General features: G+C 46.8%; 1 protein-coding gene across 1 annotated transcript in view; it reads left to right on the top strand.

The window, feature by feature from the left end:
* The window catches only part of LOC137058286 (interleukin-1 receptor accessory protein-like 1-B), an 89266-nt gene that overhangs the window by 29012 nt on the left and 45311 nt on the right, over positions 1-14943 (top strand). The window contains exon 2 of the mRNA XM_067431520.1: positions 1114-1214. Coding sequence (XP_067287621.1) covers positions 1133-1214 — 82 coding nt within the window. The 5' untranslated portion in view covers positions 1114-1132. The remainder of the gene's footprint in view (positions 1-1113; positions 1215-14943) is intronic.

The raw sequence follows: 14943 nt of genomic DNA, 5'->3' as shown, positions 1-14943 counted from the left end.
GCCGTGCTTCAACTCAAACAAATGCAACATGTGAAGTGTGTGTATATAGGCACTATATCGCCCAAAGTGTTGTGCCGCCTCTACACACACACAAGCTCCCCATTGTTACCCCGTAGGTTTAATATGGAGTCGGCCGCTCCGCTCCTCTGAGGATTTTATGATTTTTGTTTAATTTCAGCTAACACCCCCCCCCCCCCCCACACACACACACACACACAGGCTCTGTCTCACAGGCAAACCTGTAGCGCGTGTACTACTGTTCATTCAGCCTGTGTGTGTGTGTGTGTGTGTGTGTGTGTGTGTGTGTGTGTACTGCCGTTAATGGTGAGTGTCGTGTTTGCAGATGTGGTGTGTGTGTGTGTGTGTGTGTGTGTGTGTGTGTGGGTGTGTGTACTGCCGTTAATGGTGAGTGTCGTGTGTGTGTTCTACTGCACATATTGAACAGGGAATCACAGATCTGTGGTTTTGCTTTTGGCAGGCACTGAGTTTCTGTGGGAATTTCTGGACAAATGTGTTGTGGACACAGAGATTGGCGTGTGTGTGTGTGTGTGTGTGTGTGTGTGTGTGTGTGTGTGTGTGTGTGTGTGTACCGCACAGATCTGCAGACACTGGCTGGCTGTGTACAGAGAGTTAAATGTATGTACTTCACCAATGTCCAAAAACGCTGACTAAGTCTAGGGTCAGGGTTATTATTGTGATTTCCTTAAATGTGAAATTAAAAAAAAAATTATACCTTGCATCCTAATATTTTTTATGTTATTATACTTATATAAGACTAGACAGACGAGTGTGTGAGGCTCATGGTGTGTGTGTGTTCAGACAGATGAGTGTGTGAGTTCAGACAGATGAGTGTGTGAGGCTCATGGTGTGTGTGTGTTCAGACAGATGAGTGTGTGAGGCTCATGGTGTGTGTGTGTTCAGACAGATGAGTGTGTGAGTTCAGACAGATGAGTGTGTGAGGCTCATGGTGTGTGTGTGTTCAGACAGATGAGTGTGTGAGGCTCATGGTGTGTGTGTGTTCAGACAGATGAGTGTGTGAGGCTCATGGTGTGTGTGTGTTCAGACAGATGAGTGTGTGAGGCTCATGGTGTGTGTGTGTTGTTGTCTCTGCAGGAGCTTCACTCACTGAAACATGAGATCTCGGGTTCCTCTGCAGATCCTGCTGTACGCTGCGGTCATCAGGAGTCTGAAGGTGCTGTCCAAGCGCGGCTCAGGTAAGAAGCTGCAGGTGTGTGTGTGTGTGGCGCGTCAGACATGCACCGATGCCTTTCTGACCTGAGAGTGTGTGTGTGTGTGTGTGATGTCTGGCTCACGCTGTGGTCCAGATGGCCGCTCTGGTGTGTGTCTCCTCTGCCATTATCAGGACTAATCTGGATCAGTGGGGTGTGTGTGTGTCTATGTGTGTGTGTGTGAGAGAGAGAGTGTGGGCATGTTTTTGTGACACATGAGTACCCAAATGTGTGTAATGCCATGGGTATGACACAGGTATTACAGGAGAGGGTGAAATATGAGGACATTACCCATGGCCCCACTTTACAAAAGGCTTATAAATCACACAGGAGGAGTTTTTATGAGAAAGTAAAAATGCAGAATGTTTCCTGTGATGGGCAGTGTGTGTGTGTGTGTGTGTGTGTGTGTGTGTGTGTGTGTGTGTGTGTGTGTGTGTGATGGGTAGGTTTAGGGGCAGTGTGTGTGTGTGAGATGGGTAGGTTTAGGGGCAGTGTGTGTGTGTGTGTGTGATGGGTAGGTATAGGCGCAGTGTGTGTGATGGGTTGGTTTAGGGGCAATGTGTGTGTGTGTGTGATGGGTATTTTTAGGGGCTGTGTGTGTGTGTGTGATGGGTAGGTTTAGGGGCTGCGTGTGCGTGTGCGTGTGCGTGTGCGTGTGCGTGTGCGTGTGTGTGTGTGTGTGTGTGTGTGTGATGGGTAGGTTTAGGGGCAGTGTGTGTGTGTGATGGGTAGGTTTAGGGGCAGTGTGTGTGTGTGTGTGTGTGATGGGTAGGTTTAGGGGCAGTGTGTGTGTGTGTGTGTGTGTGATGGGTAGGTTTAGGGGCAGTGTGTGCGTGTGTGTGTGTGTGTGATGGGTAGGTTTAGGGGCAGTGTGTGTGTGTGAGATGGGTAGGTTTAGGGGCAGTGTGTGTGTGTGTGTGTGATGGGTAGGTATAGGCGCAGTGTGTGTGATGGGTTGGTTTAGGGGCAATGTGTGTGTGTGTGTGATGGGTATTTTTAGGGGCTGTGTGTGTGTGTGTGATGGGTAGGTTTAGGGGCTGCGTGTGCGTGTGCGTGTGCGTGTGCGTGTGCGTGTGCGTGTGCGTGTGCGTGTGCGTGTGCGTGTGCGTGTGTGTGTGTGTGTGATGGGTAGGTTTAGGGGCAGTGTGTGTGTGTGATGGGTAGGTTTAGGGGCAGTGTGTGTGTGTGTGTGTGATGGGTAGGTTTAGGGGCAGTGTGTGTGTGTGTGTGTGTGTGATGGGTAGGTTTAGGGGCAGTGTGTGCGTGTGTGTGTGTGTGTGATGGGTAGGTTTAGGGGCAGTGTGTGTGTGTGTGTGATGGGTAGGTTTAGGGGCAGTGTGTGCGTGTGTAAGTCGTAACATGCACTCTCTTCGGCTCATTAAAGACCACTCTCGCCGCTGCATTCTGGATCAGCTGCAAGGGTTTGATAGTGCATGCTGGAAGCCCAGCCAGAAGAGCATTACAATAGTCCAGTCTGGAGAGAACAAGAGCTTGAACCAGGAGTTGTGCAGCCTGTTCTGATAGGAAGGGTCTGATCACCACTCCAAGGTTTCTTGCTGTCCTTGATGGAGTTATGGTCGATGAACCAAGCTGAATGGAGAAATTTTGATGAAGTGCTGGGTTGGTTGAGACAACAAGTAATTCTGTCTTTGCAAGATTGAGTTGAAGGTGATGCTCCTTCATCCAGTCAGAAATGTCTGTCAGACAGGCAGCGATACGAACACTGACTGTAGGATCATCTGGTTGAAATGAGAAGTAGAGTGTCATCAGCATAGCAGTGATAGGAGAAGCCGTGTTTCTGAATGACAGAACCTAATGATGACATGTAGATGGAGAAGAGAAGTGGTCCAAGGACTGAGCCCTGTGGAACCCCAGTAGCTAGATGATGTGACTTAGACACTTCACCTCTCCATGACACCCTGTAGGACCTACCGGAGAGGTACGACCTGAGCCGCTGGAGAGCAGTTCCTGAGATCCCCGTCTTCTTCCAATCCACCTTTATTTAAAAGCACCTTAAAAACAACACTGTTGACCAAAGTGCTGAACACAATTCACAAAGCATGATCAAAACATCAAATCATCAAATAGCAATAAAACAAATACAACAATAACACAATAAAGTCAACCCTCAAACTGATCTAAAAGCCAAAGAAAATAAATGAGTTTGGAGACGGGATTTAAAAACGAGGAGAGGCTGAGCCAGTCTAATGGGCAGAGGCAGCTCATGCCACAGTCTCGGAGCGTCAAGTTTACATTTGTCTTCGGGATGACTAACAGAGCCTCTCACACACACACACACACACACACACAGAGCCTGATCTGCCGGCCGGAGTGAGCGAGAAGTGGTGTAAGGCACAAGCAGATCAGATGAATACTTGGGGCCATGAAGACATTTAAAAACAAATAACAGGATTGTAAAGTTAGTGTGAACATGCACAGGTGGCCAGTGGCGGTACTGGAGGACTGGGGGACTGGAGGACTGGGGGACTGGAGGACTGGGGGACCGGAGGGCTGGAGGGCTGGAGGACTGGAGGACTGGGGGACTGGAGGACTGGAGGGCTGGAGGGCTGGAGGGCTGGAGGACTGGGGGACTGGAGGACTGGAGGACTGGGGGACTGGGGGGCTGGAGGACTGGAGGACTGGGGGACTGGAGGACTGGGGGACTGGAGGACTGGGGGACTGGGGGACTGGAGGACTGGAGGGCTGGAGGACTGGAGGACTGGGGGACTGGAGGACTGGAGGACTGGAGGACTGGAGGGCTGGAGGGCTGGAGGACTGGAGGACTGGGGGACTGGAGGGCTGGAGGGCTGGGGGACTGGAGGACTGGAGGGCTGGAGGGCTGGAGGACTGGAGGGCTGGAGGACTGGGGGACTGGAGGGCTGGAGGACTGGGGGACTTGGGGACTGGAGGGCTGGGGGGCTGGAGGGCTGGAGGGCTGGAGGACTGGAGGACTGGGGGACTGGAGGACTGGAGGACTGGAGGACTGGAGGACTGGGGGACTGGAGGACTGGAGGACTGGAGGACTGGGGGACTGGGGGACTGGAGGACTGGAGGGCTGGAGGACTGGAGGACTGGAGGGCTGGGGGACTGGAGGGCTGGGGGACTGGGGGACTGGAGGGCTGGAGGACTGGAGGACTGGAGGACTGGAGGACTGGAGGGCTGGAGGACTGGAGGGCTGGGGGACTTGGGGACTTGGGGACTGGAGGGCTGGGGGGCTGGAGGGCTGGAGGGCTGGAGGACTGGAGGACTGGAGGACTGGGGGACTGGGGGACTGGAGGACTGGAGGACTGGGGGACTGGAGGACTGGAGGGCTGGAGGGCTGGAGGACTGGAGGACTGGGGGACTGGAGGACTGGAGGGCTGGAGGACTGGAGGACTGGAGGGCTGGGGGACTGGAGGGCTGGAGGACTGGGGGACTGGAGGGCTGGAGGACTGGAGGGCTGGAGGACTGGGGGACTGGGGGACTGGAGGGCTGGAGGACTGGAGGGCTGGAGGGCTGGGGGACTGGAGGGCTGGAGGGCTGGGGGACTGGAGGGCTGGAGGGCTGGAGGGCTGGAGGACTGGAGGACTGGGGGACTGGAGGGCTGGAGGACTGGAGGACTGGAGGGCTGGGGGACTTGGGGACTGGAGGACTGGAGGGCTGGGGGACTTGGGGACTGGAGGGCTGGAGGACTGGAGGGCTGGAGGACTGGAGGGCTGGAGGACTGGAGGGCTGGAGGGCTGGGGGACTGGAGGGCTGGGGGACTGGAGGGCTGGAGGGCTGGGGGACTGGAGGGCTGGAGGACTGGAGGACTGGAGGACTGGGGGACTGGGGGACTGGGGGACTGGAGGGCTGGACGACTGTGGGACTGGAGGACTGGAGGGCTGGAGGACTGGAGGACTGGGGGACTGGGGGACTGGGGGACTGGAGGGCTGGACGACTGTGGGACTGGAGGACTGGAGGACTGGAGGACTGGGGGACTGGGGGACTGGAGGACTGGAGGACTGGGGGACTGTGGGACTGGAGGACTGGAGGGCTGGACGACTGTGGGACTGGAGGACTGGAGGACTGGGGGACTGGGGGACTGGAGGACTGGGGGACTGGAGGGCTGGAGGGCTGGAGGACTGAGGACTGGCGGGACTGGAGGACTGGAGGGGAAGTGTGGTCATGCTTTCGGGTTCCAGTTAAAAGCCGAGCAGCTGCGTTTTGGACTAGCTCTAAGCGTGCCAGGAGTGATTTGTTAAGACCAGTGTAAAGGGCTGGTCAACTGGCAACTCTTCTTACGGAGGATCTGCTGGTTAACTGTGTCCAAAGCAGACGACAGATCTGTCTTTAGGTGACCTTTAGGGGTGTTTACTTCCTCTTATCTGTGGAGCAGAAGGTCAGGTATGACCGAGGCCGCTCCGCTTTACACACACTCTCCACAATAACTCATTCTGGCTGCTGGGACACACGACCATATCGCACATGGAAGAAAGTGCAGGACATAGATGATCTTATGGCAATTTTATGTTTTAATTTATTTTGCAGACACTTCACGAGGATGTAAAGTTATCAGCAGAACCGTACAGAGGTTAAAATAAACCCAGACAGGACAATTATGAAATAAATTAATGAATGCATGTTTTAATAAAGAGTGCTTTAGTTCACAATGAACATCATTTCAGCAGCTTCACAGAGAGAAAATCTGCCTCGTCCTCATTTAAAGCGCTCATATAATGGCCCTTTCACAAGATGGACAATAGGTGTGTGCGTGTGTGTGTGCGTGTGCGTGTGTGTGTGTGTGTGTGTGTGTGTGTGTGTGTGTGTGTGTGTGTGTGTGTGTGTGTGTGTGTGTGTGTGTGTGTGTGTGTGTGTGAAGTTTCTGCTCAAAATACTGCACAGATCCTTTTTATAGCATGTTAAAATTGTCAACTTTTGAGAAGGAGCAAAAATGTTTTTGTGTGTCCCTTTAAATGCAAATGAGCTGCTCACTTTCAGGAAGAGGGTGGAGCTTCAAGAGCCTATGTCAGCAGCTCTGATCACACACACACACACACACACACACTGAAAATATCAGAAACTGTTCAGCCTTTTATGATATCAGTCATTGGGGCAACAGGAGCGCTAAGTGTATTTGTGCCGAGCTGATGTGTCTTGTGTAAAATAATCACACTGTCTTTTCTAATTAGCAGCTGTGTGTGTGTGTGTGTGTGTGTGTGTGTGTGTGTGGTTGTTTTTGTGAAACATCAGGACACAAATGTGTGTAATGCCATGGGTATGACACAGGTATTACAGGAGAGGGTGAAATATGAGGACATTACCCATGGCCCCACTTTACAAAAGGCTTATAAATCACACAGGAGGAGTTTTTATGAGAAAGTAAAAATGCAGAATGTTTCCTGTGATGGGTAGGTTTAGGGGCAGTGTGTGTGTGTTTGTGTGTGTGTGTGTGTGTGTGTGTGTGTGTGTGTGTGTGATGAGTATGTTTAGGGTCACAGTAAGGGGATAGAAAATAAGTTTTGTACAGTATAAAAACCATTACGCCTATGGAATGTCCCCACATTTCACAAAAACAAACGTGTGTGTGTGTGTGTGTGTGTGTCTGTAAATAGATTCCTCTAGATTCCCTCTCACGATCAGCAGCCAAAGATAATTCATCTCTCCTCTAATGTGACATGACACGGTTTAATTTCTGCAGCGAGAGGAAGTGTGTGTGTGATAACCTCTCGTCTGTGGCCTGTGGTTTGATCTGCGCTCGTTAGCGATTATAACACTGATGCTGTTAATTATATTTGTCCAGTATTGGCTAACAGGCGCTTCACTGCCATTGACTGTGTGCTGATGGTCTCTATGAGTGGATTATTACAGATACACACATCGATCTGTCTTCGGTTTTACAGAGCGGCTCTGATCCGTGTGTGTGTGTGTGTGTTTTCCTTCAGACGAGTTCTCAGAAACGCAGATAAACGCGCCTGAGTGTGTGTGAATGTGTTCGGAGAGACAGCCAATTCTGCAGATTAAATGTGCTGTGGCTAATGAGCTTTAGGCAGTGAAGGATTCAGATGTTGAGGAGACGCCGCTTCTCTCCACACGTAATTGTAGAAAATCCACGACAGCTTTAAAGCCAGAGTTTCCTTCACTGCGGTAATGATGAGGAAGAGCTGATTCCCACACACACACACACAGGCACACACACGCAAGCGTTCTGATCGATCCGATCGCATTCAGCCGCTCTGCTGCGGCGCTCCAGGATCTGCCGTATCAAACACAGATTTGTCCTCAAAATCCTGACCATTGATTTCAATTATCTGGCCATCCTGTTAGCAGAGCGGAGATTTGAGGCTGGACTGGGTTTTTTCAACAGCTTTAGACACACACACACACACACACACACACACACACACACACACACACACACACACACACACACACACACACACAGAGACAGACAGACACACACACACACACACACACACACACACTCTCTCTCACACACACACACACACACACACACACACACACACACACAGACAGACACACACACTCTCTCTCACACACACACACACACACACACACACACACACACACACAGACAGACACAGACACAGACAACACACACACACACAGACAGACACAGAGACAGACAGACACACACACACACACACACACACACACACACACACACACACACACACACACACACACACACACAGATGATTCCAGGGAATGGGACATGGCTCCGGATTACCTTCCAGTAATCAGAAAAAACAGGAAGTTCCCAAACTGTGGAAGTGCGGTTCCTCATCTGGGGCTTTGTCTTGTTTTCCAATAAACTTATCGATACATAGACACATTTACTGCAGACGCACAATGACATAACACACACGTAACACACACGTAACACACACGTAACACACAGTCTTGTTTTGAGAAACGGAGAAATCAATCAATAAGTTCATGCTTAAAACAACAACAAATATCAGAAATATAAACCTCCTTCCACTTTTCTGACCTCACTGGTAGATATCTGTTCTTAAGTTCGTGAAGTGTGTGTGTGTGTGTGTGTGTGTGTGTGTGTGTGTGTGTGTGTGTGTTCGTTCTCATTGTTGGAGCTTTGCTATTGTGAGGAATTGAAAACCCCTAACTATTGACCAACACACTCATGCTCTTCAGTCAATAGTGCAGTATAGCTGTGTTATTTAAAGAGTGTGTGAGTGATATGAGCCTATAGGTGCACAACACACACACACACACAGGGACTCACAGGGACTCACAGCAGCACACACACACAGGGATGCACACCAACACACACACACCTAAAAGAGTGTTAGTGATATGAGCCTATATGTGCACAACACACACACACAGCGACTCACAGCAGCTCACACACACACACACACACACACACACACACACACATGGACACACAGGAACGCACAGCAACACACACACACACACACACACACAACAAAAGAAAAGTGAAAAGAACAGAAGTGTTTTCTTTTTCACCAAAAGGAAAGGTCAGCGTTCAGTCTCGTCTCTTATGTAAACAGTGAATCCGCTCATGGCTCGAGCACAACTGGCTTTTAAAGGGAAAGGGAGATGAGGCTCTGATTGGTTTACTGCTCGTTAAACACACCCATGGCTCATTAAGAGACGAAAGACTAAGTGCACCTGCGCCATGATCTCAGATCGGCAAACAGAGGGCCCAAAGTCCTTCTTATGTCAAATACAGAGCGTCCGATGAGCATTCCCAGCGCTTCACTTTGAGGAAACCAGGCACCGCTCGTCCCCTGGCCAATCCCATCCCTTCAGTGAGGCATGGTGGTGGCAGCATAATGATGTGGGGGTGTTTCTCAGTGCCAGGAACTGGGAGACTAGTCAGGATCGAGGGAAAGATGAATCCTTGATGAAGACCTGCTCCAGAGCGCTCTGGACCTCAGACTAGAGTGAAGGTTCCTCTTCCAACAGGACAATGACCCTGAACACACAGCCGAGATCACACAGGAGCGGCTACGGGACGACTCTGGGAATGTGCTGAGTGGCCCAGCCAGAGCCTTCTGAAAGGGAGATCTGAAACTGGCTGTGCACCGACGCTCCTAATTCAACCTGATGGAGGTCCAGCACAGCAGAGCGGGAGAAACTGCCCAATAATAGTGTGCCGAGCTTGAGCTTCAAACTCTAGAAGACCTGAGGCTCTACTCGGAGCCAAACGGGCTTCAACAGAGGACTGGGAAAAGCCTGGGAATACTTGTGTTCATCTGATTTTTTCAGTTTTTTATTTATGTATTTATTTTTATAAATGTGCAAAGATTTCAAACAAACTTCTCTCACTTTGTCATGTTTGTAGAAACTGAAGACTGGAGGAACCATCCTGAACATTCAGCTCTGATCACAGAAATAAATCAGCATTTAAAGGAGAATACACTGAAGAACAATTGTTTTAAATTGTAATAATATATCACAATATTACATTTTTTTCTGTATTTTTTGATCAAGTAAATGCAGGCTTGATGAGCAGAAGAAACTTCTTTCAAAAACATTACAGATAGTAATGTGTCCAGACGTTTGGCCTGTAGTGTGTCTTGATTTAAGGATGATTAGATATTAGAGCTGGAGAACGAGTCAGAGCTGGCGAGGAAGGGTCTCCTGTCTCTTCCTGTTCGTTTGATTGGCTGTAAACTCCAGGTGTGGCTGGTTAACACGATGAATACTCATTTAGTCATCTTTTATCATTAGACACGCTTGAGATGTCCCAATCATCAGACATAATCCGGGTCCTGATTTCAGTTAGATGTCCAGTTGACATCTGGACAAACGCTGGAGTCACAGCGAGGGACTGACGCGCTTCAGCTGCGCTGCACGAGGAGGCTTTGATGTGTTATGAAAATCAGCGGGTTGCTTAGGTTTGCATATATTTGCATATGTGTCAACATCATTAGCGTCAATAGAGACTCAATTATGAGGACGAGTGTTTGGAGCAAACATGTCTAAACTCTCCAGCAGCTGTGTGAGAGTCTCAGGTGCCGTTAGCATTAGCATCATGAGCCCCAGTTTAACCCTCATGCTCAAAATCCTTCTCCTAATCTGGTTTAAAATCCCCCATTATGCTATATTAGCACCAAATATTGGATTGGATTTGGTACTGAATCTGAATTTATGCTCTTTAGTTCAACCAGATCCAAAAAGAAATACAAATGTGTTTAACACACCTGCTACACCGTAACGAGAGATTTAAAAGAACATTTTTGTAGCCCAGTATTTGTGAAAAGTACAAAAATTATCAAAAGTATTTTAGGTAGTTGCTTTTAAAGACGACCTATTATGCCAAATTCACATTTATAATGTTAGAAAACAGATGTGTGTGTAATCAATCAATCAATCAATCAATCAATCAATCAATCAATCAATCAATCGATCATCTTTATTTCTATCGCTCTTCTCCAGCGCCGATTGTGTCAGAGCAGCTTCAGTGTTAAACAGGACAATACTGCAGCAGAATTAGATTGGATAGTTTATAGAATTAAGACCTAATTAAAGCTACACTGTGTAACTTTAGTTTATTCTTAGCTAAAAACACTTAGTTCTTTCAAAAATATATGTGCCCATTAATGTATATTTACTTCTTTCAAGTAATAAAGTATTCTGGTAAGTTTATAATCTGCCGTTGGAAACACATACGGGTGAGGGGTTCGAATGCCGGCCGCCATGTTGCTCCTCCATCTTGAAAGTACAGTAGCCACAGAGGGACATACCCGTAAACTCAAGCTTCGCCTTTCGCGTTTTAACACTCGATGGCACTCATGGACGAGGTCGAACTGGAAGCCGTGTTAATCTTGGACTAAATCAGCCACCGTAGCAGTTAAACCGAAATCAGAATTGAGAGGAACAGAAACTAATATTCTCTGGATGGTCATAAACCTTTACACCGCTAGATGGGGAATATCACACAGTGGAGCTTTAATTAATGTTATTTGTATAATTAGTTGAATAACTCTGATCATAATGTTAGTGTCCCCAACTGAGCAAGCCAAGCCAAAGGCGACCAAAGGAACCGAAACTCCATCAGGGCATGATGGAGAAAAATAAACCTTAGAGAAACCAGACTCAGTTCTCCTCTGGCCTATTAACACACAGTGGAGGATTATTATTCTGGACATCCTTATACAGGTCAGAGGTCAGATTAGAGCAGAATATTCGAAAGATCGGAATTATTGCGCCGAAGACGGGTTTATTGAGCATGTCGTGCCGGTGAGGCAAATTCGGAGGAGACACCAATGGACACGGCTCAGCAGACACTCCAGGATGCGTTGGTCATGTCCAGACGCAGGTCCACCATCCGATCCGGACAGGGCCCAGATCCGGGATAAACCTCGGGATAAACAGAGAGACTAACATTAGCGTAGATGCCGCTCTTCTGATGATGTAACGAGTACATCAGGTGTTATGGGAAGTGTTCCCGGTTCCGGCTGACCTAGTTAATGCAGCCTAACAATCAGTCAATTGATCTGAATAATGAGAGTTAATAATGTTCTGTGTGTATGCCATAGTAAAGAGATGTGTTTTTAGTCTAGATTTAAACTGACAGAGTGTGTCTGCTTCCCGAACAATGCTAGGAAGACTGTTCCAGAGTTTAGGAGCTAAATAGGAAAAGGATCGACCGCCTGCAGTTGATTTAGATATTCTAGGTATGATCAACTGGCCAGAGTTTAGAGACCGCAGTAGACGTGATGGAGTATAATGTGTTAAGAGCTCGCTTAAAGGGTTAGTTCACCCAAAAATGAATATTCTCTCATGAATGACTCTCCCTCATGTGGTTGGACACCCGTAACACCTTCGTTCATCTTCAGAACACAGATGAAGATATTTTAGTGTAAAGCTGAGAAAGGCTTCAGATCGGCCTCCATTGGCCTTCAGTCCATTCCCACTCACAAGACCCATAAAGGCCCTAAACACATCGACACACAGCCCTTCCAAGGTTATTATAGTTTTGCTTTTTGAAATTAGTTTTTATTTCAGTATCGTTTTCAATTTTGCTACAAATTTCAGTTTAGTTTTAGTTAGTTTTACAAATGGTTTTGCTAGTTTTAGTTTAGTTTTTATTTTAAAAATACATTTCTATTTAGTTTTTATTTATTTAGTTTCAGTTTTAGTTTTAGTAATTATAGTTTAGCAGAGTTACCATAATGAAGTGTAGAGACCAAATCAAGGTTTTTCATTTCAGCAAAGTTTAATGTTTGCACAGATTAGAGTTTAATCTTACTAAACATCCTTAAGTGAAATCACTTGATAAACGAGCATTATTGTTTAAACCCAGGACGGTCTTACAAAACATGCATAAAGTCGGGTCTTCACCTTTGAGCAAAAAAGCTTGAGTCAAACTATGACCTATACAAACAACGATCTGGAGATTAAAAATGAAATAAATTATATTTTGATATTAAAAAATTATATTTTATATTTTTGACATTGGCTAATACTCAGAGGATCTATCTTAAAGAACCAAATAAATGCAACGTAAAATATAAAAGTAAAAATTATAAATTCCAGACAAACTCATTCATAACAAAGATTAAATATTGTTAAAAAATTAAATGCTTATTTTAATTTCTTCAGTAGTAAAATGTAGGCTAGCAGTGTAAGACCACAGCTAAAGTCATCTGAATACAGCCAACACACACTTGTGTGTGTGTGTGTGTGTGTGTGTGTGTGTGTGTGTGTGTGTGTGTGTGTGTGTGTTTGTTGTGCTATAATTGTAAAGGGGACCAGTGTCCTCATTTATCTAGTAATATATATATATATATATATATAATTAAACTATAATAACTTTATTATTATTTATAAGCCTTTTTAACTAGTGAGGACCAGTCAAATGTCCTCACTAGTTAAAAAGGCTTATAAATCGTCCAAAACATGTTTTTATTTAAATCTATTGTTTTGCACGTTCTTGGGATGGGTAGGTTTAGGGATAGGGATAGGGGTTGGGTTAGGGGATATAAAATATAATTAACCTGATATAAATCAGTGGAAGTCCATGCAATGTCCTCACTTATATAGTGAAACAAACCTGTGTGTATGTGTGTGTCCTGGTATTTCCTACTTTGTGGGGAAATGTCTCCACACAGATAATAATATAATATAATGTAGATGATTATGATAACACTTTTGAGCCTGTCAATATTATGCAAACATGAAATCTCAAACGCATAGTAGGCTAGTACTTGCTACTATAGTTGCTGACTTTTGCGCCGCGTCTCTCGTCGCGTAAGAAACGGCATTCTAAAACAGTGAGCTTAAGATAAGAAGTTCAACGTGCATCTCATTACCTTGTGTTATTTCCCATTTCACTGCCACGGACGCATTGATTCTTTGTGAACTGCCGTTTAGGACTGGCGATGTGTATACTGTCTGCACGCGTCCGTCACAGGACAGCGGTTAATCTCCTCAGCTCACTTCACGCGCAGTAGCGCAATAGACACTCCCTCAACCGCCACAGTCAGATTTTCCACCACATTAAAGAGGGCTTATTAATAACGAAAACGAATATTTATTTTTGCTAATTATTATTTTATTTCAGTTAGTTTTTTAGTAAGAGTAGTTCGTTTCGTTTAGTTTTAGTTTTTTATTTATTCAGATTTTTAAATTTTATTTCAGTTTACGAAAATGTTTTTTGACCAATAGTTTTAGTCTTCGTTTCAGTTTTCGTTTACGAAAATAACCTTGAGCCCATCTCACTACAGCGGCTGCACAATCACTTTACAATGAGACGAGAATAGTTTTTTTGCGTGAAAAAAATCAAAATAACGACTTTATCCGCCAAGTTATTGTCTTCCGTGTCGATCTCTGACGTGAACTCACACGATAGAAGCGCTCCTCCTCTTCCGGATCATGAACGGCAGACCTGTTTCATATTCCTGCGCATCGGTTGAGTGTATGTGTGTGTGTGTGTGTGTGAAGTGTGCTTTTTTGTGGAATATTAGGACACAAATGTGTATAATGACAGGAGAGGGTGAAATATGAGGACATTACCCATGGCCCCACTTTTCAAAAGGCTTATAAATCACACAGGAGGAGTTTTTATGAGAAAGTAAAAATGCAGAATGTTTCCTGTGATGGGTAGGTTTAGGGGCTGTGTGTGTGTGTGTGTGTGTGTGTGTGTGTGTGTGTGTGTGTGTGTGTGTGTGTGTGTGTGTGTGTGTGTGTGTGTGTGTGTGTTTGTCTGTGAGATTCCCTCATTGTGTTGAATCCGGAGGTGTTGGCCGCCGGTTCCCGTCAGACTCTCAGCGGGTGGCTCTTCTCAGAACTCTTTAGACACACACACACACACACACACACACACACATTCCTGCGCTTGAAAACACTCGTCCCTCTGGAACACTGCGCTCTTGTTCCTTTAATGGACGACTGAACGCATTTCCAGCATCGCCGGTTTTCTTCCGTTCAGAAAGAGGCAGAAGTAAAGCAGGACGCAGGCTGGAGGAGAACGAGCCGGCCGTGACTGATGTAGGCTCTGCTCCTGATGTAGGCTCTGCTCCTGATGTAGGCTCTGCTCCTGATGTAGGCTCTGCTCCTGATGTAGGCTCTGCTCCTGATGTAGGCCCTTCTCCCCGGATCGCTCAGTTTTGCCTGACGGCAGCTTTAGGCAGAGTCCTGGCGGATCCAGTCTTATTCCTTGTATGGATGATGGAGCCACTGAGCTCGTTTCTGTTCTCCTTCCCCAGATCTGTGCCTCCATCCTGTCTTCATATTTATC

The sequence above is a fragment of the Pseudorasbora parva genome, chromosome 22 (assembly GCF_024679245.1).
Source record: "Pseudorasbora parva isolate DD20220531a chromosome 22, ASM2467924v1, whole genome shotgun sequence".
Taxonomy (NCBI): Eukaryota; Metazoa; Chordata; class Actinopteri; order Cypriniformes; family Gobionidae; genus Pseudorasbora; species Pseudorasbora parva.
This window is presented reverse-complemented; position numbering and strand designations above follow the sequence as displayed.